Here is a 20,960-nt window from a genome sequence, read left to right as displayed (position 1 = left end):
GGGCTGCGCGGCGGTGGGGCTCTGTCCCTTTAAGGGGGGCAGCCGCGGCCCCATCTGATGCGGAGTCTCCAATCAGCGGCCCTCGGGCTCTTGGCAGCCCCAGCCGCCGCCGCTCCGCATTCCTCCGTCTTCCTAAAAGGGGCGAACATGGCGATGGGCAGGATGAGGTGAAGGAGCGAGGGAGGAGGGGAAGGAGAAGGAAGGAGGGGAGGAAGGAGAAGAAAGGGGGGGAGGGGGGGGAAATAAGGTGGGAGGGGGGGGGGGGAACAAACAAACAAAAGCAAAAGAGAGAAGGAAGAAAAAGAGGGACGGGGGATGCAAGCGGCGCTGTAATTTCCTTCTCCCCCTCAACCCCTCCAAACCCAACCCGAAGAAGCAAATATATATATATAAATATATATATATATAAAATAAAATTTAAAAAAAAGCAAAAAAAAAAAAAAAAAAAAAAAAAAGCGAAGAAAAATAATAAGAAGAAGAAAAAGGAAAATAAAGCAACAAATCGAACGAGAGAGAAAGAAAGAAGAGAGGAGCAGCCCTCCCTGCCGGGCAGCAGCAGCAGCAGCCGCCAGCCGAGCCGGCCGTTTTACATGGAGAGCACAAACCCCCGGGAGGCGGAGGAGCAGCGGGACTCCGCGCGGAGATCTTCGCATCAAAATGGTAGAGCATGAAGCCCCCCCCAAAAAACCCCCCCACCAAAAAGAAAACCCTCCCCCTTTTGCTGCTCGGTTATTTCTGTTTCTTTCCTTTTGGGGTTTTTTGCTGACTTTGCAGAGGCCATCCCATAACTTAACCTCGGAATCTATGCGGGAGGGGATTGGGATTGGGATTGGGATTGGGATTGGGATTGGGATTGGGGTTGGGGGGGTTTGCATCCTTATGGGGCGAGGGGTGGCAGCGGGTTTGGGCTGCGCTGATGGGGTTTGAAGGGGGCAGGAAGGTGCACGAGGCCCTGATTTGCACGCATTTACAATAATCATTATTATTATCGTCGTTTCCTTCTGCCCTCCCCCCCCCCCCCCCCATCTCTTTCCCCCCATCCCCCAGCGTGATGCACAGGCCCCGTTCTGTACAGGGGTGCCCTTCCTGGGTGCCCTCCCACAGCCCCCCCCCTCCTCTCCCGGCTCCTTGTCCTCTGTCCTATGGGGGACTGTGCTGGAAGGGGGGATGGGGACATTATGAGCATGGAGGGGGGGGGGACGACAGGGAAAGTTTGGGTGCCGGAGGATCCCCTGGCATTGTGCAGCCTTTCTTGTTTCCCGGATGACTCCTTCATTTTGCTTAATTCCTCCCGGCTGTCACCTCCCTCCCCCTCCATCTCCCACATCATCCCAGTGGGGTTGGGGGCACCCAGCAGTGCCCTATGGTGGGGAGATGGGGAAAGGTGGGGGTTGGGGGGGGTGGGGGAAGCACCCATTGCAGAACCAACATCTCTGTGCATGCTGCTAGAAAATAAGAACATGCCGAGGAGGCACATTGCATGGGTGACCTATTTTAGCCCACAGTTATGTCTTTTATATATATATATATATTGGGGGGGGAAAAGGATTTGATCAGCACCAAACAACCTTGAACCTGAAGGGGGGAGGGAGAAACATCCCTCAGGATGCTTTATCAACCCCCCATCCCTGAAAGTGTGTGGCTGTGGCTGTGAGAGCAGCCCCGGGGTCACCTGGAATGGGCACAGCAATGAAGGTGGAGGCCCCGCTATGGGGATGTGGTTGGGATGCTGCTGCGGTGCCCCGATGTTGGTACACACAGCTGGGATGGGTGTTTGGTTCCCATTCAGCTTCTGAGATCGGTGTGCCATTAGGTTTGCAGCTATCAGTGAAGCAGAGCATCCCTCTGCTGCTGCACTCTTTGCATCCTGCCTGTCCCCACCAAGGATAAACCCAGGGCACGGCTCACTGACCCATTGCCCGCTGCATCTTCCCCCTTTATTTCTCCTAATGGCAGCATGTGGTGATGGGCAACCCCACTGTGTGCACTGCCATCCCTGCTGTCTCTCATTGAGGCCAGTTGGGGTCTTGTCCCCATGTCTCCCCCTTCACTGGTATGACCTACAGCCTCACTGGAGCGTTAGGGCCATCCCTGCTGTCTCTTGTCAGGGACACTTGGGGTCTTGTGGTGGTGCAACCTGCAATGAGTTTGGGTACGGGGCCAGGATGGAGGTGTCAGCACATCTGGGATGAACAGGAGGCTTAATTGCAGCACAGTGCCTCCATGGGAGGGCAGAGGGGCTGGAGGAGCCCTGGTAGCAAGGCTGCAGCTGGGATTGGGACCTTTCATGCAGTTGTGGGGCCTGTGGCCAGGTGTGAGCAGCATCGGGTTTTGGGGCGCTGGATCTCAGTGGCTGCTGGCTCAGGCTTGGGGTCAGTCCCAGTGCTGGAGGTGGCAGAGGAGCAGCGGTGCCCACGAGGTTGGGGTTGGCACTTGGGAAAGTGGGGGAGATGAGAAGCTTTGGTGACATTGGGAAGGGTGACGTTGCCATCCCCCTGCCCAAATCCATTGCACGTGGGAGCATCCATTTGGGATCTGTGGAGGTTTCTACATAGGCCCAACCATGTCAGCAGGGTCCCATGGTAGGGATGCTCACGCAGTCCCTGTAGCATGCTGATATGGGGCCACACGTGCTGTATCCCTGATCTCCTTGTGCCAGCATCTTGCACCAGGCCGGACAGTGGCTGGATCCAGCACCTGGCACGGCCACTTGGCCTGCAGCCCAGCCGGGGAGGTGAGCACTGGGGTTTGTCCTCGTTTCCTCCCTTCATCCTCCTTCCTCTTGTTTCTCTTGGGCAGAGGGGGGAGGCAGAGGCAGCAGCTTTACATGTGTGCATCCCCAGCGCCCGTCTCTCCCCCGTTGGGGTCTCCCATGGGCTACATGCTTGGTGGCACAGAGCATTACCCCGAGGGATGCATCCTATTTGCAAGCATTGTGCCCCGAAAGAGCATCTCTGGTGTGTGTTGCTGGGGAGAGGTGTGGGTGCTGCCATACCCAGAGCTGGGACGTTGCTGTGGTTTTACAGCTCTACACCCCAAAGGAAAAGCAGAGGGAAAAAAAAAGCTTTTACAAAAGTAAGTATAAGAATAAAGAAGCCCAAACACAACCAGCCCTTAAGCAGCAGCTCCAGCTCCCCTGTTCGGAGGCCCCTCAACCCAGCCTCTACGCGGGGCCCAGGGATGGGGAATGAGCCGTCCCCGATCCCTTCTTCTAGGGCCAGTCCTGCTGCTGGCTTTCCAGATCGCTCCCTGGCAATGTGGGTGCTGGCTTCTAGGAACAAATGTAAACCAAAGAAGGGAAAACGAACCTGGAAGGTCTTTGGCTGCCTTCGGAATCCCAAACTTGGTTGGCTTTTGAGGCAACTCAGAGGTCTTTTTCAGGTGCTCGATGCCCTGTGGTGGGATGGGCGCTGGGAGCATCGCCCACCTTGATGTGTCCACTGCCAGTGTGGAGCTCCAGCCTTCAAATAAAGCTCTGGTTGAAGGCAGGGGAAGTGCTGGTGGCCCAAATGAATGGGGCCAAGGCCTTTGGATCTGCCCCACCACACGCCCCGTAGCATCCCCATGGACGGGATGCCACAGCTGGGCTCTCTGCTGCTTTCCCTTGCTGCTTTTTTTTCCTGGACGGCCCCTGAAATCCCAAACCAGCCCTCAAGAGCAGCCCTGCAATGGGAGTGATGCAGCGGGGAGGCTCTGGCAGCCCTCTGCCCTTGGGGTGAACACAATGCATGGGAGCTGTACCAGAGTGCTGGTGGAGGGAGGAGACAGGGAAGGACACGGTGGGGAGAGCCTTCCTCCAACACAGGGCTTCTGTGCGTGGCCGTGATCCAAAAGCCAGTGGTTTCTTGGGTTCCTGGCAATGTTTTTTTGGTGGCAGTTACAGAGTTTGGGTGGTTTTATGGCTTTTTGGGGACGTTTCCTGAGTTTTTGGTGGCGTTTCTTGTGTTTTTCTTTAAGCCGCTCAGCAGTGCTGCAGGTCATGGGGTGGCTTCATTCCCATGAGCTTTGCATTGTTTTTAGCACTATCTGCTCTCAAAGCCAGAGAAGGGAGGATGCAAATCTCATCCAAGGGCACAGGGCAAATGATAGGAATAGGAACCAGAGGGCAGACTGTGGGGATGGAGCCCCACAGCGCTGACATCCCGCGTAGCATCATCTCAGTGATGCTGTTCTGCGTCACACGAATTCTACAACAATAGGCTTTAATGCCATTCCTTTCTCGTGTGGCATCAGATGGGGATTCAGCTCAGCGCATTCTCCCCAAAACACAGCGTTGTCCAAATGGCAGATAGGGCAGGTTTTAATGATTTTTGATGAGCGAGATACAGGCAGCATCCTGAGCTACTTATCAGAGCGCTTTTCCTTAATGCAGTTTAATATTGAAGGTCAACTTTCAGTGCTTCAGCAGTTGCAAAATGCTACCAAAAAGTAGATCGAAAAGGCCTGGATTGAAAAGGCCCACGATGCTCATCCAGTTCCAACCCCCTGCTATGTGCAGGGTCGCCAACCAGCAGCCCAGGCTGCCCAGAGCCACATGCAGCCTGGCCTTGAATGCCTGCAGGGATGATTGCACAGAGTAATTGAGTTTGGGGGATTTTGGGGGGAGTGAAGAATTGGAAGGGAATTCCCAAAGGAGAGATCCGTTCAAGGCAGGGGGTGTTTACATAGCGCTGCTGCTTCCCTGGCTCGGTTGTGGCTCCCTGCGGTCCAGCGAGTATCACCCGTGCTTCCTGCATGGCCCTTATCTCTGCCCACATCCTGCTGCTTTACTCTGGCCGGGGGGCAGCAGTGAGGTTTCTTTGAAGGGAAAGGAAGGAAACAGGGGCTTGTGCATGAAAAAATAGGAGTAATAAAAAATAAGTGTGAGCACAACGAGCCCCGCTTGCCCCCAGCATCCTCCCCATGGGCTGCTTCGGGATGGGGTTTTGGCAGCACTGGTTGGAAATGCTCTTTAAATAGAGCCGGAGGGAAGCGTCGGCGCGGGGGGAGCTGGCTGCAGGCGCCGGCTGGCCCAGCGGGGTGGGGAGTTCATGGCCACACCGCTTTCGAATAATCCCAACAGGGCTCTGCTCGGTGCTGGGGATGGCTGAGGTTTGGTGATGGCTTTGGTTGGTTGGGAGAGTTTGGGAAAAGGATATGGTGTGAGTGTCCAATGGAATGGGGGCACCCAGTGGGACCTCCAGCTTGGGATGGGGTTGAGGATGGGGGTGGGAGGGAGGACAGGGATGGAGTTGGGTTTGGGGATGGCAATGGGGTTGAGGTCAGTGATGGAGATGGAGATTGGGAGAGGGTTGGGGTTGGAGTTGGAGGTGCGGACAGGGATTGGAGATGAGGATGGGACTGGAGGTTGGAGATAGGAACAGGGATGGAGATGGCGCTGGAGATTGGAGATAGGAACAGGGCTGGAGATTGGAGATGGAGACAGGGGTGGAGATGGCATTGGGGTTGAGATTGAGATTGGAGATGGGGCTAGGGCTAAGGTTGGAGATGGAGGTGGGGTTGGGGTTAGGGTTGGAGATGGAGGTGGGGTTGGGAATGAGGATGAGGGTAGAGATGGAGATGGGGGCACAAAATGCGACTTGTTCCCACCAGGCTGAGCCTCTTGCAAAACTAAACCAAAGCAATGTGAGCTGCCAGCGAGCCAAAGCCGTGATGGCGGAAAAGAGCAAAAATATGACTTTTTTTTTTTATTTTTAATTAAAATATGTGTATGTATTCAGGGTTAGCACATGAGAAGGGGTTGTGGGATCCATCCTCTGTGCCGATGCTGCCCTGGGGGGATGTTTGGGGGTGAGGTGGGGATGTGACCCCCGTGGGTGCCTCTCCGATGCGACTCAGGGCTTGGCTGGGACGCCAGTTCCGGGCAAGAGCACGAAAGCATCTGATAGCAATAAAAAGCAAACCCTCCTGCTGACAAGTCCGGGCTGAAGTCACTGGCGGGACGCAGCCAAGACACGCATTGTCCTCGCCGCTGCTGGGACTGATTAGAGCTGCCTGGCAGGACCCGGCGCTGGGTGAGGGGTCAGCCCCTTTTTGCCAAAAATGCCTCAATCTAGAGCAAAAAGCCAACGTTTGTTTTTCAGACTGGGCTGCAGCAGAGGCGATGCTGTCCAGAGGACCCCATTTTCCCAATATTGCACCCATTTTTCCACCTGCACACCTTGTGGACTGATGGCATCTTGAATCGGGAGCAAAGCGAGGTGCACCCCAGTGTTGGGAATGCTGGAGGAAAAACCCAAATGTAGGGCTATTTTTGGAGTGAGATCAAGGTGGGAGAGTCCCTGGCAAGCAGCAGACTGCTCAGTTGAAAGCTTGCTGTTTCTTCAACGTTCACAGCGATTTTCATTATATCATCATTTTTTCAATTCTCTTGGAGGAGCTGAGCCATCCAAATTCCTTCCGTCGACGTGTCCTGGGCAGTCACAAGGGTTAGAAAGCAGAGGGGACAGATGGATGGACGGGTGGGTGGACAGGTGGAAGGAGGGATGATGGGTGGAAGGAGGAATGATGGGTGAAATGAGGGATGATGGGTGAAAGGAGGGATGGGGACGTGGATGGAGGGGATGAGTGGGTGAATGGGGGCATGGATGGAGGGATGGAGGGAGGGATAGATGGATGGATAGATGGGAGGATGGATGAGTGGACGGATGGATGGATGCAGGGATGCAGGGATGGATGGATGGATGGATGGATGGATGGATGGATGGATGGATGGATGGATGGATGGATGGATGGATGGATGGATGGATGGATGGGGAGATGGATGAATAAGGGATGGGGGGATGAGTGGGTGGGTGGCTGGATGTTTGGTTGGTGGATGGATGGGTGTTTTGATGGTTGGTAGATGTATGTCTAGATGCACCAGCGGGGATGCAGCATTTTATAACGAAAATATCCATAATGTATACCTTCCCCACCTCCTTGCCCTGCTGCAGTGCTGGGAGCAGAGCTGCATTTTCCTCCTTTCCTCAAGGACAGAAATGTTTGCTGGGACTGCCCCGTGCCAGGGCTGCTGAGCTGGGTGGTTGCAGAGCAGAAATTCAGAGGAAAATGAAAGATTTTAGCAGGGTGGAGGAAGGGTTTTGTTTGTTTGGTGAGAAAACAAAGAAGAAAACACCCTTTTTTGTTATTTGAGCATTTTTTTCTGGTATGTTTTTGCCTTTGGCTTAAAGAAAAAAAAAAGACAGAATGTGTCTTGCTGGAATCACTCAGTTGATCAAGAACTGTTGTTTGCCCCAGAAGAACTATCAGCTGGGAAAGTCTTCTGGTGCAGAGGGTGCAGGATGAAGCACTGCCCGTCCATCACTGTACTGCACCCCAGCCCCTCTCAGCCCATAGCAGGACAAGGAGCGTTCCCAGGGCCATATCCATCCGTGCCACTTGTCTTGGGTGCTCAGCATGGAAAATAAGGGAAAAGGAAGTTTGGGTCTCTATGGGGCAGTGGGTGAGAGTCCTGGGGTCTGTGCCCTGCAAAAGCACATGCAGGTGGAGTTAAATCACTGGGCAGCAGCCCCGGTGCTCACAGCATTTCCAGACTTGGATTGTTCTGGGTGCTGCCATTCCCCAGGCAACGATAAGATGAGAGCTTAAGGGGGGAAAAAAAAAAGGCATAAATCATGCTGGTGAATCCTGCCAAAGTGAGTCAGCGCACGTGGAGTAATTTGGTAATTGCTTTTAGGGGGCATGTGCTCAACTGGGAGTTTGCTCAGCGTGGCGTAGGGTGATGGGAAGTGCCCTGGGTTCACCTGTGGTTCCTTGGCCTCATGGGAGAAAGAGGAGTTGGAAATACAGCCCAGGGGCTGCCTTCTGTGAGCATAACCCAAGTGTTGTCGGATTCTGTGTAATTATGTTGTAGGAATGGGGAAGTATAAAATCCTAATTTCTTCCTTGCTATGTGGAAGGCATCTCATCCGTTGCCTAGAACTGATGGATATCCCCATCATAGCACCCACCCCATCTGATTCAGGAGGCTGAGGATGTATTAAAGTCCCTCTGTCCTGCATGACATCTTCTGTCTGTGAGTGGTGAGGCTTTGGCCTCCACCAGGTTGTGGGGTGACCATGGTGCTTCCCACCTGCACTGAGGGGCTGCTGACAAGTGCTTTTGGCTCTTCAGCCTGTTCTCACAGTGAATTTTCTCCTCCTAGATGGAGTCTTTTTGGTTGGCATCTCCAAGCTGAGCATAGTAGTGAAGCTCTTTGGTTTGTCCCCAAGCATAGTCATGGTGGAAGATTTTGGTTGACATTTCCAAGCTGGGTCTGGTGGTAGAGCCTCTTGGCTGCTGTCTCCAAGATGAAGCTTCTTGGTTGGTGTTCTCAAACTTAGTCTGGAGGTGGAGCCTCTTGGTTGTCATCTCTGACTGTGGACAGGCAGACAGGGATGGTTGAGATGGCTGGGTGGGTCTTTTTCCTGGGGAAAGAGCCTTTCTGAGCAGTTTTATTGCCTTCTCGTCCACAGCTGATAGTCGAAAAGACAACTGACTACCCTTCAGCTGAGTACTCCCTGGTGGAGGATGTAGCCCTCCACTTCACGTGTTTGATGGACAGACTGAACGAGCAGCGCCTCTTTCAGCCGGACCTGTGCGACGTGGACATCGTGCTGGTGCAGCACAAGAGCATCTTCCCGGCGCACAAGGGGGTCCTGGCAGCCTACAGCCAGTTCTTCCACTCCCTCTTCACCCAAAACAAGCAGCTGCAACGCGTGGAGCTCTCTCTGGAGGCTCTCACCTCGCAGGGCCTCCAGCAGATCCTCAACTTCATCTACACCTCCAAGCTCCTTGTCAACTCCTGCAATGTGCAGGACGTGCTGAACGCGGCCGCCGTGCTGCAGATGAACAACATCGCGTCCTCCTGCCAGGACCTGCTGGACACGCGCTCGCTCAGCCTGGCTGCTGACATGGCCCTGCCCGCCGAGGGCTGTGCTGGACCTCCACCATATTACTGTGAGATCAAGCAGGAGGTGGACACCCCTCACCCCAAGATCTATGCCCGGGAGGGAACTGACCCCTACTCGGTGCGGGTGGAGGATGGGGCGGATGGTGGGTCGCTGCCACCAGGACAAGCCAAGCAGTACTACAAGGAGGAGAAGGATGGTGGTCCAGGTGCTGTCTGCAAGATGGAGGGTGAGGAATCCGAAGAGGACCTGGACGGTCAGAGCTCCTACAACCGGGAACAGATCATTGTGGAGGTGAACCTCAACAACCAGACTCTCAATGTCTCCAAGGGCATGGAAGGAAAGGCGGCTGCCAGCGAGGCGGCTGTGATGGGGCGACCCGATGGAGATGGACGTGACACAGAGGAGGATGGGGAGGAGGAGAACGAGGAAGGGGAGGAGGAGGAGGAAGAAGAGGAGGATGCGGAGGTGGGTGAGGAGGAAGAGGAGGAGCACAGTGAGGAGGAAGACCTGGAGGAGACAACAGAAGAAGAGGAGGAGGAGGATGATGATGAAGACACATCAGAGATGAAAAGGGAAAAGAGTGGGCAGACCCGCAGAGGAAGCCGAGCAACCAAAGCCACCAAATCTGCCATGGCCACCCGGTCCCAGGAGATGGCCAAGACCGAAGAGGAGGAAGAGGAAGAAGAGGAAGGGCAACGAGGGAGGAAGAGGAAGAAAGAGCAAGACGGGCTGGGTCAGAAGGTGAAACTGGAGGAGAAGCAGCACTACCCATGCAAGAAGTGTCCCCGGGTCTTCAACAACCGCTGGTACCTGGAGAAGCACATGAACGTCACGCACAGCCGCATGCAGATCTGTGACAAGTGCGGCAAACGCTTCCTGCTTGAGAGTGAGCTGCTGCTGCACCATCAGACTGACTGCGAGAAGAACATCCAGGTGAGCCTGCCAGCCCAGCGACATCCCCACAAGGGAAGGGACTTCCCACCATGGTGGTGGGGATGGGGATCCCATCAAGGGGAGGGACGTCTCACCATGATTGAACAGCCTACTGGGGAGGGAGATCCTACTATGATGGGACATCCTTCTGAGGTGGTTCATCCCACCAAGGAGAAGGATGTCCAACCATGACAAGACATCCCAATGGGGAGAGCATCCCATCCAGTTACACCATAGCATGACCTTGTGTGCCAGTAATACTTTTGATGTTGTGGATGGGCATGGTGGACTGGAGGGAGCCTTGCTTCTCCTGTGACTACTCTTTGAGCTTAGAGGGTTCCCATGGTGGCATGGGACCAGGGGATTGGTTCTAACAGACATGTCTTCCCCTTGGCCAGCCAGGTAGAAATGCAGAATAGTTTGGGGGGAGTAGTTTTTCTTTGCGTTCGTTCAGTTAATCTGGATAAAACACTGCAAGCCTCTAATGGAGACGCACTCCAGCCGGTTCCACCCAGGCTTAAACCAATTTAGCTTGATTTGAAGAACTGCTGACATAAGTAAGTGGTTTTAATCTGCCTTTTGTGCTCTTTAGCTCACATATTTAGCAAATTCCCAAACTCACTTGACATCCGTGCATGGCTCAGGGACTGAATGTCCTTTGCCTACCATTAACGGGGATCCTCGTCTGCATGTGCCAGTCGCCTCCGTTAGACCAGTGCAATTTTGGGATGATAGACAGGCATTCCTGCTGAGCAGCAAAACTGCACGTTCCTGCAGACTTCTAATCCCCACTGAACAGTTCTGCACAGGGCTGCTGCTGTTAATAAATGAACAACGCCTTATGGAGAGCTTCACACCAAGTGATCCTTCCACCAAATGGTGGGATTTTAAGGGATTTTGCATCCCTCCTTGGCGAAGGGAACGCAACCAGGGTGCCACTGCAGCCCTACAGTGCTCGTATCTCGAATAAAATAGGTGACAGAGCCCTTTGGAGGGTCCTTCTGAAAAACTCACAGTTCTGATGTCTGCTTTTTTGGGATGATTTTGCGTTCACTGAACCAGGACTGGTGAATCTATGCTTGACGCCTCTTGCACACTGCTGGCTGGTTCAGAGCCCATTATAAAGCAATTGAAAGGAGATTTTTCCCAGGGTGTTTCTTCATGCCTTTCTGCTGCTTTCCTGGTGGATGAAATGGGGCTGTCAGCAAGCGCTGCCACCTCTTTGCTTTTTTCCCTCCTCCCTTTTTAATCCCTTTACTGGATCATTTTGGGGTAGGGTGACCCACAGCTGCCCCTGCGGTGACCTCCCTCCGCAGAAGGCCTGGCTCATTACCTCTCACTTACTCAGGCATTTTGCATTTTACAAATAGCAGCCAAATTCACTCTATTTAGCCCGACAGTCTCAAATAACTTTATCAATATACCATGGAATTATTCCTGGTTGGAAAAGGGAATCTTTTTGTTTCTATCTGGACAGTTTTTAATCACATCCATGGAAGGACCATTCTTCATACCCTATTGCTGTCTTCTTAAATCTGTGCTGATTCGTCCCCAGATCTCGCCCTGAGGGCTCTCACTCCCACACCGCAGCTTTGCTCCCTGGGAACGTTTCCCATTGACACCCATGACCCCATTGCAGCTTTCCTGCCCTGCTGCCTCAATAAGGATTCACCCTTTGCTTTATCGCGTTGTTCTCAAAATCTCTCTTAACCTGCTCCAGTGTGATTTTCCTCTTTGCTTGCCAGAATGTATTTGATGACTTGCCTTGTCCTTTGCCTGAGGGCACAGGGCTCTGCCCTCGGGGCTGCGTGGTCCCAGCTGAGGGCTTTCCTACATCTCCTTTCTCCGCCTTTAATTTTAATATTCCCCTGCAGCCTTTTTCATTTTCAGCGGAGAATGTGGAATTTGGTCTCAAAACGCCTCTTAAAGAAGAGATAAAACTACTCTGATCTATAGAAATATTTACTTAGAGCCATTAAAACTCAGAGGATTGCTTGTGCTGAAATTCAAGCCTGCCAGGATGAAGACATGGAGTTCTGGGAGTGCCTCTGTGACCCTCATATTGCCTTCTAGGCACCTAAATATAAAGATAGAGAGACACTACGACAACATGACATAATAGTATATTTTCTGTGGTACTGCAGCCTCATCCAGTGCAAAATCTGGATGAAGCCCATCCATGAGCATCTCTTCCCCTGGCTGGGTGGAGAAGGTTGAGGCCATGCTGTCTGCACCCCCTGTGAAGTCCCACATGGGCTTGCTGGTGCTGCTCGTCTGTGCTGTTGCCAGATGCTTCCTAGGCATCAGTTATTACTCACAGTGTACCTGCAAGGAGACGAGATGTTCTGAGCCCAGTTGGATAAGAGGACTTGGACAAGAGTGCATGGGGAGATGAAGGCTGCTCCAGCAGAGCAAGGCTGTGCAATGCTTTTTGTTTCCCCAAGCTCCAAGCTGACCTCACGCACCACTGGTTGGGTTCACCTCTCTCCGCTGGGACTCAGAAAGGGTTTAGAGCCTGTTGCAGAAGCTGTGGGTGTGTGGTAAAAAGCCAACCACAGCTCATGGCAGGGGTGAAAAGCTTTCTGATGAGCACTGGTGGAGCAGGAGCAAACCTTTACTGTGATTCCTAGGAGGAGACTTTGCTAGTGATTAACATCGTCACATCCTGTCATTCATCTGCTGTGCAGATGAGCTGGTTTGGGGTCTGTTCTGTTCCATTAATGGCTGTTTTCTGAATTAATGGATATTAACAGATTGTGGGAGATTCACGGGTGTGTTCAAAATCCACGGGTACTAGTAGGATTTTGGGGATGAAGACCTATTTTCAGAGAACTCATTTAGTGCTAGGATACCTGCTAAAGTCAACAGTCGTGCTGCCCTGGCTTAGGCCTCTCCTTTTCCCTGTATCCCTTGCAGCCTTCTAGTGCTAATACAGAGGGGTTGGGGTCTGTTGGATGTAATGTCCTTAATTGTGCAAGCATGAAATTTCCAGCTGGGAATAAGACCCTGGTGCGTGAGCCATAGGTTTTCCAAGCCTTATATATCCATTGCTGGAGGGGTTGTGTCCTTCCTTGGAAAGGCATCAGCCCAGCCAATGGGTAGAAAATTGAGTTTTGGAGCTTTTGAAGCCACAAGGTCTGTGGCAACACCGCTTGTCGTTCTGTCAGCTTCAGGTTTTGTGATGATGTTGTCTTTCAACAGCCAAAGCAAAACCCAAATACCGGCAATGCCTCGGTACGTTCCCCTGCCTCCCTGCCCAGCCCCTCTCTCATTGCAGTGTGTGACGTGTGGGAAGGGCTTCAAGAAGCTCTGGTCGCTCCATGAGCACAACAAGATTGTCCATGGCTACGCCGAGAAGAAGTTCTCCTGCGAGATCTGCGAGAAGAAGTTCTACACCATGGCCCACGTGCGCAAACACATGGTTGGTGAGTGCGGGAGGCGACGGGTCTCGTTAAGGGGGATCTCATTAGGGGTGCTGATGTGGGGTTTTGGTGATGAAAGGCATTTTTTTCTATTGCTGCTATGTTGGGAAGTTAGGGCTGGGTTGGCTCACGGTGAGCTTTTGAATAGCAAAGCAAAAGCATAGAAATTTAGCTTTTTTTATCTTGCCGAGCTGGGTGGTGAATGCTGGGCGTACGTCTGCTCTGTATCGCTGCTTTTGGAGCAGTTCTGTGCTGCAGAGCAGGTGTGGCATTGGGAAATCTCATTTATTTTATTTAACCGGGAAGAAAAAAAAGACATCAGAAGTGATCAAAGGAAAGTTTGAAGTGTAACCATCCTTCCCTTGTAAAAAGAGAATGAGCCTGTGCCGGCACCGCGCTTTGAAAAGCAAATCACAGATGGCAGCAGCGGACGCATCTCTGTGCTCACAGGCACTAAAAAAGAGCAAAAAGGGTGGTTTTTTTTTTGGCAGACAGCATCTTGCACTGGGTTGTGTAAGGGAGGGAGGCTCAGTGGTGAGCGCTGAGACACGCTCATTGATGGCACGGTGCTACCACCACACATCTTCTTGGGGTGATGTCTTTGGGTTGGCCAAGGTTGGGTGTCAGTTGTGGGACCACCAGAGGCCAATGCATGGGGATGGTACGTGACACTGCTCACCTCTGCCGCAGCTCACACCAAGGACATGCCCTTCACCTGCGAGACCTGCGGGAAGTCCTTCAAGCGCAGCATGTCCCTCAAGGTCCATTCGCTGCAGCACTCTGGGGAGAAGCCTTTCAAGTGTGAGGTGAGGTCTCTTCTCCTCCCCACATCCCTGATGCCCCTCGTGGTTCCTCATAAATGGGGGGAAGTGCTGAACTGGGGAAGTGTCCTCCAGTTCACAGCGCTTTGTGCTGTTTGGGTGTTTGCCCCCTTCCCCATGCTTTGTGCTCCTGCCTGAAGGCCTCACCAACCGCAGGGTGAGACTGAGGCTTTCGCACAATCACAGACTGGCTTGGCCTGGAAGGGACTTTAATGATCATCCAGTTCCAACCTCCTTCTATGGGTAGGTGCCCCCTGCCAGCTCAAGCAACCCAGGGCCCCATGCAACCTGGTCTTGTGCAACTCCAGCAACAGGACATCTGCAGCTTCTCTCAGCAACCCCAAAATTCACTTATTGGCATTCATTCAGGGAAACATCAATTTTTGTCCTTTTTCCCATACGAGGTAGGGGTGGGGTGGGATTTTGGGGCATTTCCTGCGCTTATCAGCCACTCATCCACCCCACTGCAGAACTGCAACGAGCGCTTCCAGTACAAGTACCAGCTGCGCTCCCACATGAGCATCCACATCGGCCACAAGCAGTTCATGTGCCAGTGGTGTGGCAAGGACTTCAACATGAAGCAGTACTTCGATGAGCACATGAAGACGCACACAGGTGAGAGCTCCTGTCTTGCTGGGATGAGGTGGGAGTGGAAGTTGGGATGGGGTTGGGATCGTTGTCAAGAAGTGTGGAGACGTGGCACTGAGGGACATGGTTAGCGGGCATGGTGGGGATGGGTTGGGGTTGGATTTGATGAACTTGGAGGTCTTTTCTAGCCTTAATGGTGCAGAGATTCTGTGGGGATGAGGGAAGGATCCAGTGCTGTTTCTCACCTTTTCCCCACTGAAAACCCAGGTGAGAAGCCCTACATCTGCGAGATCTGCGGGAAGAGCTTCACCAGCCGCCCCAACATGAAGCGGCACCGCCGGACCCACACGGGGGAGAAGCCTTACCCCTGTGATGTCTGTGGCCAACGCTTCCGCTTCTCCAACATGCTGAAAGCCCACAAGGAGAAATGTTTCCGTGTCAGCAACCCCTTGGCTTCGGACACAGCGGTCCCTCAGCCTGCTGCCAGCCCAGCTCCTCTGCCCCCCGGCGTCTCCCCACTGCCGCTGCTTCCTCCCCTGCCACAGACCCTCCCTCCTCCTCCTCACCTACCACCCCCACCTCCCCTGTTTCCTGCAGGGAGGATAAATTCAAATAACAACTAGGTGCCCTCCCCCTGCACAGACTGCTCGGCCCCTTGGAAACACCCAGGGAGATGTGGCTTTGCTTGCTCTTTACCCCATTCCTCCTCGTTTTGGGGTTGTTTTGGTGGTTTTTTTGTTGGTTTTTTTTTGTGCCCACAAAGCCTTCCTCTGCGAAGAGCGGGAGCAGGAAGAAGTCCCCAGTGAGTGTAGATGTAGAGGCAGGGGGGACTGTCCATAAGGGTGCAGGTAAAAGACATCGCTCTCCATTTCATCTTGGCCGTGGAGCCCCCTGGCAGCCCTCCACCAGCACTCCCCATCATAGGGAAAACAGGGAAGAAAAGCCTCTCCCAAGGCATTTTTCCCACTGAGCCACATTGATTTGACCCAGCAAGGTGATGCAGGCTCCGTCGGCTCCATCCTGAGCTGAGTTGCTCATCCCAACCCTTCCTGGTTGCCCTGTCACCATCCATTGCATTCATCTCTATGTCAAGAGGTTGGTGTGGCTCAGAGGGACGCCATGCTGTGCCATCTGGGTTGCCAGCACTTCAGTATTTATAAGAAAAAATCTAGCTTAGTGGTGCTTGAATCCCTGTACTGTAAAGCTGGTCTTTCAATCAAGCTCTTTCCCCAAGAGCTGAGGTGTGTTAGCTTCCCAGTGGCATGCAGCAAAGCCGGTGTCCCCATTGAAAGCCATCATCTGGCCTTGTTAGCAGCCCTCTCCTTGTCTTCCTCCCCCAGCGCAGGTTTTTCTCTCCAATAGACAAAAGCACAACACCGGTGCTGTGTTTTGGGGGCATGGGCAGCCAGCTGCCCTTCTGTCTTTGGGGTGCCCTTCTCATCCCATTGAGAGTTGGATTTCCGGAGATACTCTGGTGTTTGCAGAGTGGCTTTGGGAGATCTGGGATGGCCTTGGGACCAGTGGGATGGCACCAGGGTGGAGGAATGGCGTGCAACTGGTCCTCAGCAGAGTCAGCCCAGAATAGTGCCTTAACAATCTGAACAAACCCGACCTGTGGGTGAGCTCCACGTGTTGGCTGGGAGCTGCTGTGTCTCATCCCAAGTGTTGGAGTGGAGGCAAGGCCTTTTTCTTGCCATGTCAGGAAAGTCCACTTTGCTCTACCAAGCCTCACCTCCCCATAGGGTCGGCAGTCCCTTGTAGGGACCAGAAGGGACTGATGTGCCCAGGCTGTGCCAGAGAGGGCTGTGGTTGGCTTGGTGGTGCCCCATGGTGTGGATTAGTACATCTTTGGCCACACTGTGTTTGTGTTTTCCTCTCCCAGCAATCTGAATGATGTTGAAGTGAAGCTGGCCTTTGATTTTGCTTATTTAAGCCAGCAGAGAACTGTGGTCTTGAATAAGGGAGGAACTGAACCTATGAAGGCTTTGCTGTTGTTTTTTTTTTGAATGCTAGGGTCCAATCTGAGTCTCTTGCTTCTGCACTTTGCCTTGGGATCTCACATGTTGCTCTGACCATGACTCTGTGGTCTCTGTCTGGTACAGTGTCTCTGTTGTGGGTTGGTTTGGGGAGCACTGCAGGAGCTGCAGAGCCTCCAGCATGAGCAGAGAGGTGCCAACCCAGGTGTAGGGGATTCCTTGCTGCCCAGGACAGCTCTGCAGATGTATGTGGATGTCGGTCAGGTTGTAGAGGAGGCGTTGAAGAGATTTTTTTTGTGGGTCAGAAGAGAGAGACGACATTGGGTGGGCTGCAGGAGCCCTTTCTTGTTTGCACCTGTTTGGAAGGTAGCAGGGTGCTGGGGAGGGTGAGCCACACCTGGCTCTGCAGGAAGTGCTTCATCTGGTCCAAATGAGCAAAGCACTTGTGCACATCTCCTGAACTGGGCGTGGGAAGGTGTCTGTATAGGACCAGGAGAGCTCATTATCATGCTTGGGGGCGTTGCTGGACAGGGATGTGCATTAAGACAGGTCTGAGGAATGATGGCGGCTCTGAAAGAATAATATTTGTGCTAACAGCTTAGGCGACCAGTGTCTGCTGCTGGGTGTCTGAGTGGTGACCCCATGCCTGACATCCCTGGAGAGCTTGCTGCTCTCATGGGTTGTTAGCACTTTGTAGCAACAGTTTGCTTGTTATTGTACAGGCTGGGGTCCAGTGTACCAGGATCGGTACCAGGGCCTCACTCTCATTCCCCTCTGCCTTTGAGCATGGGGAGAGTGCAATGCAGAGCTGCCTCGACATATTTAACCTTCTTAGATGGGTACCAAAAGTCTGGCCACTCTCTGTCCTCCTTGACCTTGGCATGGTGCAAAGCTTTCTCAAGCACACACCTGTGAGGGACATGAGTGCTTAGTTCTTGGGGACATTGGCTTTTTGAAGGGACCATGACCCAGCCTGGGAGGTGGCTGCCTTGGAGGAGCTGTCAGTAACACCCTTGGAGGTATTGGAGGGCCTTGGTAGAGCAATCTGTGCTGTCTCCTCCACCACTGCCTCCCAGACCTTATCTCCTTGGGCTCCATCATGTTTCTTCCCCCTTGCACTCAGCCTTGAGATGGGATGGGAGCCTGCACCACAAGGAGACTTCACCTTGCCAGCGTGGTCTCCTGTGATGAACCCCATTGGCCTGCCTTCCTGGTGGACTTCTCCCCAAGTGAATCCTCCCACCAACACACCTGCTCTCCTTTATCTGCTCACCTGGGGGTGACTTTCCCCATCCCTGTCCTCATCCTCTCCTGGCGAGGACCTGACCCACTTGGATGTTGACGTGAGAGCTCTTTGTTGGAACTAACAAAGCCAAGTTTGGGCCGGGTGAGATGAGCGGGTGCAGAGCACTTGCTATCCCTCATCCTACAGCAGCTAGGCCTCGCCGCATCCATGGAAACCCTCACAACTGAGCTCGACCACCTCCATTCCCCTACAAGAGACTGCCCGGAGAGCCACTTGGAGACATTGAGATGTGACCATGCACACAGCACTTTGGAGAACCAGATCCCTGCTGTTCCCTCCCCGCTTCAAGGCCTGGGCAGCTCCTAGGAGTCCAGCATGGCCTCCGAGCCCTTTTGTCTACACCCATGTTCGGTCCTGATGCGTCTTGTCATGTCTGGTTTTCGTTAATGTTCTAAGAGCTCGAATGAGTTGCTCTCACGGAGTCTTGTCCTGCATTCATCCCAGTTGGACCCTGTTGACACCATTTAGATTAGATGGGGGATGAGACGGGAGAGTTGGGCCCGTTGTGTTCGAGGTTTTTATATTTTATTTTTTTTTATTTTTAACTCTTGCACCTTAATCTCTCACATCCCTTCTTTGACAGACTGCAAGGGTGGAGAGGAGCTTGATTCCCATTATGCAGCTCATGAATACACCCCAAGGCGATGTTCAAGCCGACAGCTCTGCCCGCACCCCAGACCTGTCGGAGTTTGGTTTTGATTTTCCCTTTGGTTGAACTCTGGGGAGGGAGGGAGCTGGGCAGGGAGGGTAGTTTTTGTTTTATGTATCCCAGGAGCCTGGTAGCACAGGCCAGTTAGCCTCATAAAGTCCATGAGGCGTGGCTGGCCCTTCGGACCACAGCCATAACCCAAGCGCGATGGGAAGGTGATGGACTGACAGATGGTGGGAACGGCTGTGACAGTGCAATAGAGACAAGCATCCGCTGCTAGACAACTCCACTGATTCAACTCTTGGTTTGCCTGAAGTCAAGAGGGAAGGACAGATGGACAGATGCCCTTGGTTCACACGGACAGAGAGAGCTTCCCCACACGCATCCCTGCCTGAGGAGACACAACCACAATGGAGTTGGGTTGAACTTACAAAGAAAGAACTTTTTCAAAGAACAGGAAAAAAACAAAAACAGAAATAAGAACAACCTCAGTCGCATGGAACTTGAAGGAAACGAGTGAAACCCCAAGCACTTGCCTCAGAACTCGTTCCTCATGCCTGGTGTTCGGCTCTATTATTTTATGAGATTCGGTATCAGTTGCCCGAACATGCCAACTTAAGAGTGTATCGGTGGCTCTACTAGTGTGAACAAACTAAACGAAGCACTTTATTCTGTATAGATAAGGGAAGACAGGGAGGGGAGGGGGAGCTTGGATGCATTTCAGAAGCGTCTTAAGTAATGTTCTAGGAAATGTATTATTATTATTATTATTATTATTACTTTTTTTTTATGACCATGTGTAATCAGTATACGTTTATCTCTAACGCCAAGTACAGCAGTTACTCTCTTTGGGATGGTGTGATGAGGGGGAGGCCAACACTGGGTTCAGCCCATCATTGTGAGGCCATCAGGGGCAAGTCTTGCCTTCTTGTTGGCCCCATTGGCTGATGTCCGGGAAGTCCCAAGAGGTGCATCAATGCTGCCTTCCAAGCACAGCTCATAGCCAGACTTGGCACCACGACCCCAGCATGCATCACCATCCTAAGCTGTCATCTGCCCTTAGGTGCTGGAGCTGCTCTCTGGGCTGCCCACGAGCACGACAAGCCATGGCGGGCTGTTCTTGGGGTCCATAGAGGCCAGGTCCCTGGCCAAGCTTTGAAACCTGCTTTTGGCCTCTCACCAAGGCACGTTCAGGGCTTCCTGAAAGTGGTGAGAGGACAGAACTGGGCCTTTCCACTGCGTTCTCCCGGTCTAGAAGTGTTATGACTGTTACCAAAGAGGTTGCAAGTGGAAGGACTGAATCAATAAACAATTTGTCTTTTATAAAAGAAAACGTAGAGCTCTACCCCTTTCTTTGTTACTATGGCATGCTCTCACAGCTGCTCTTGCATCACATGCGTGGATTTTGTGTTGGGTTTGGTGGGAGCTGTGCGTCTTGGTGAGACAGACAGGCAAATATAACAAAATACCTTTTCAGGGAAGAGTGATGAGTGGGGAGAGGAAAGGGCTGGATGCTTACGGCCCTGAGGTGCTGGAGGGGGTGAGGATTGAGCTCCAGGGTCCTACTGCAGGCATTCAGTTTGAGTGAACTATGAGACAAGGCTCTGCAGGCACCTCTGAAGGGAACTGAGAAACCAAAGAGCCCATCCAAAAGCATGCAGCATCTTTATTGATTTGACATGGAGTTGAGGGAACATTGCCAGCACCAATACTGGGAAGTTAATGGAAGAAGAGCTGATTCTGCTGCACCCTTGGGATGCAACCTTTCAGCTAGCATTGCTGGAGCAGATATCCATAGGGGATGTGTCCTGATGGAGCTGTGTGCAAGTCAGCAAGGAAGATGCTGAGCAATAGCAAGGAGTGGTGCCTCCTTGGGTAATCCTCCTGGCATTTCTTACTGAAAACTCTCTTTGGGCTGTAACAGCCTTCCAACAAGAGGTGTTGGATGGTCTCTGGGCCAGACTTTTGCTTGGCCATGTGCAATTGTGCTGCCTTCCTTGGAAGAGCTCTGGCTGGTGTTGGCCCTTGTTGCTGACATGATGGGAGATTTTAAACTGCCATTTTATCTTTTCTTGCTCTGTGCTAAGGGTGTTACCTCCTAAAGTTTTTAATGGATGTGAACAACATGGGAGCGCTCAGCTCCTATTAACCAAACTCCCAACAGACAGGTGCAAGGTGAGCGGCTGAAGATGTGGACTGGGATGCTGACTGGGCTTAATCACTGCTTCTCAAGCCATTATCAAGGGACCACTAATTACTGAGACACAACAGTGCTCCCATTGACTTCAGAGGGCCACACCATCAGCTTCAAAGGGCCCACGTTTCCCCTGGGAGCAGCTGAACCTCCATGAGGAGAAACCCTCCCTCGGTA

At 52.7% G+C, this 20,960-nt stretch overlaps 1 protein-coding gene across 1 annotated transcript; it reads left to right on the top strand.

Annotated features, from left to right (window-relative positions):
- The first annotated feature begins 525 nt into the window (after window positions 1-525).
- On the top strand, window positions 526-19,913 carry ZBTB47 (zinc finger and BTB domain containing 47). The gene is made up of 6 exons (XM_072328512.1): window positions 526-660; window positions 8,457-9,827; window positions 13,105-13,252; window positions 13,940-14,055; window positions 14,541-14,685; window positions 14,926-19,913. Exons 1-6 carry the CDS (start codon window positions 658-660, stop codon window positions 15,279-15,281), a joined length of 2,139 nt encoding a protein of 712 aa, XP_072184613.1. The 5' UTR covers window positions 526-657; the 3' UTR covers window positions 15,282-19,913.
- The last annotated feature ends 1,047 nt before the right edge of the window (window positions 19,914-20,960 follow it).

The sequence above is a fragment of the Excalfactoria chinensis genome, chromosome 2 (assembly GCF_039878825.1).
Source record: "Excalfactoria chinensis isolate bCotChi1 chromosome 2, bCotChi1.hap2, whole genome shotgun sequence".
NCBI lineage: Eukaryota > Metazoa > Chordata > Aves > Galliformes > Phasianidae > Excalfactoria > Excalfactoria chinensis.
This window is presented reverse-complemented; position numbering and strand designations above follow the sequence as displayed.

Coding starts and splice junctions, on each gene's coding strand:
- ZBTB47 (XM_072328512.1), top strand. Junction 13,253..13,939: donor CGTGCGCAAACACATGGTTG/GTGAGTGCGGGA, acceptor CCTCTGCCGCAG/CTCACACCAAGGACATGCCC. Junction 14,686..14,925: donor GCACATGAAGACGCACACAG/GTGAGAGCTCCT, acceptor CTGAAAACCCAG/GTGAGAAGCCCTACATCTGC.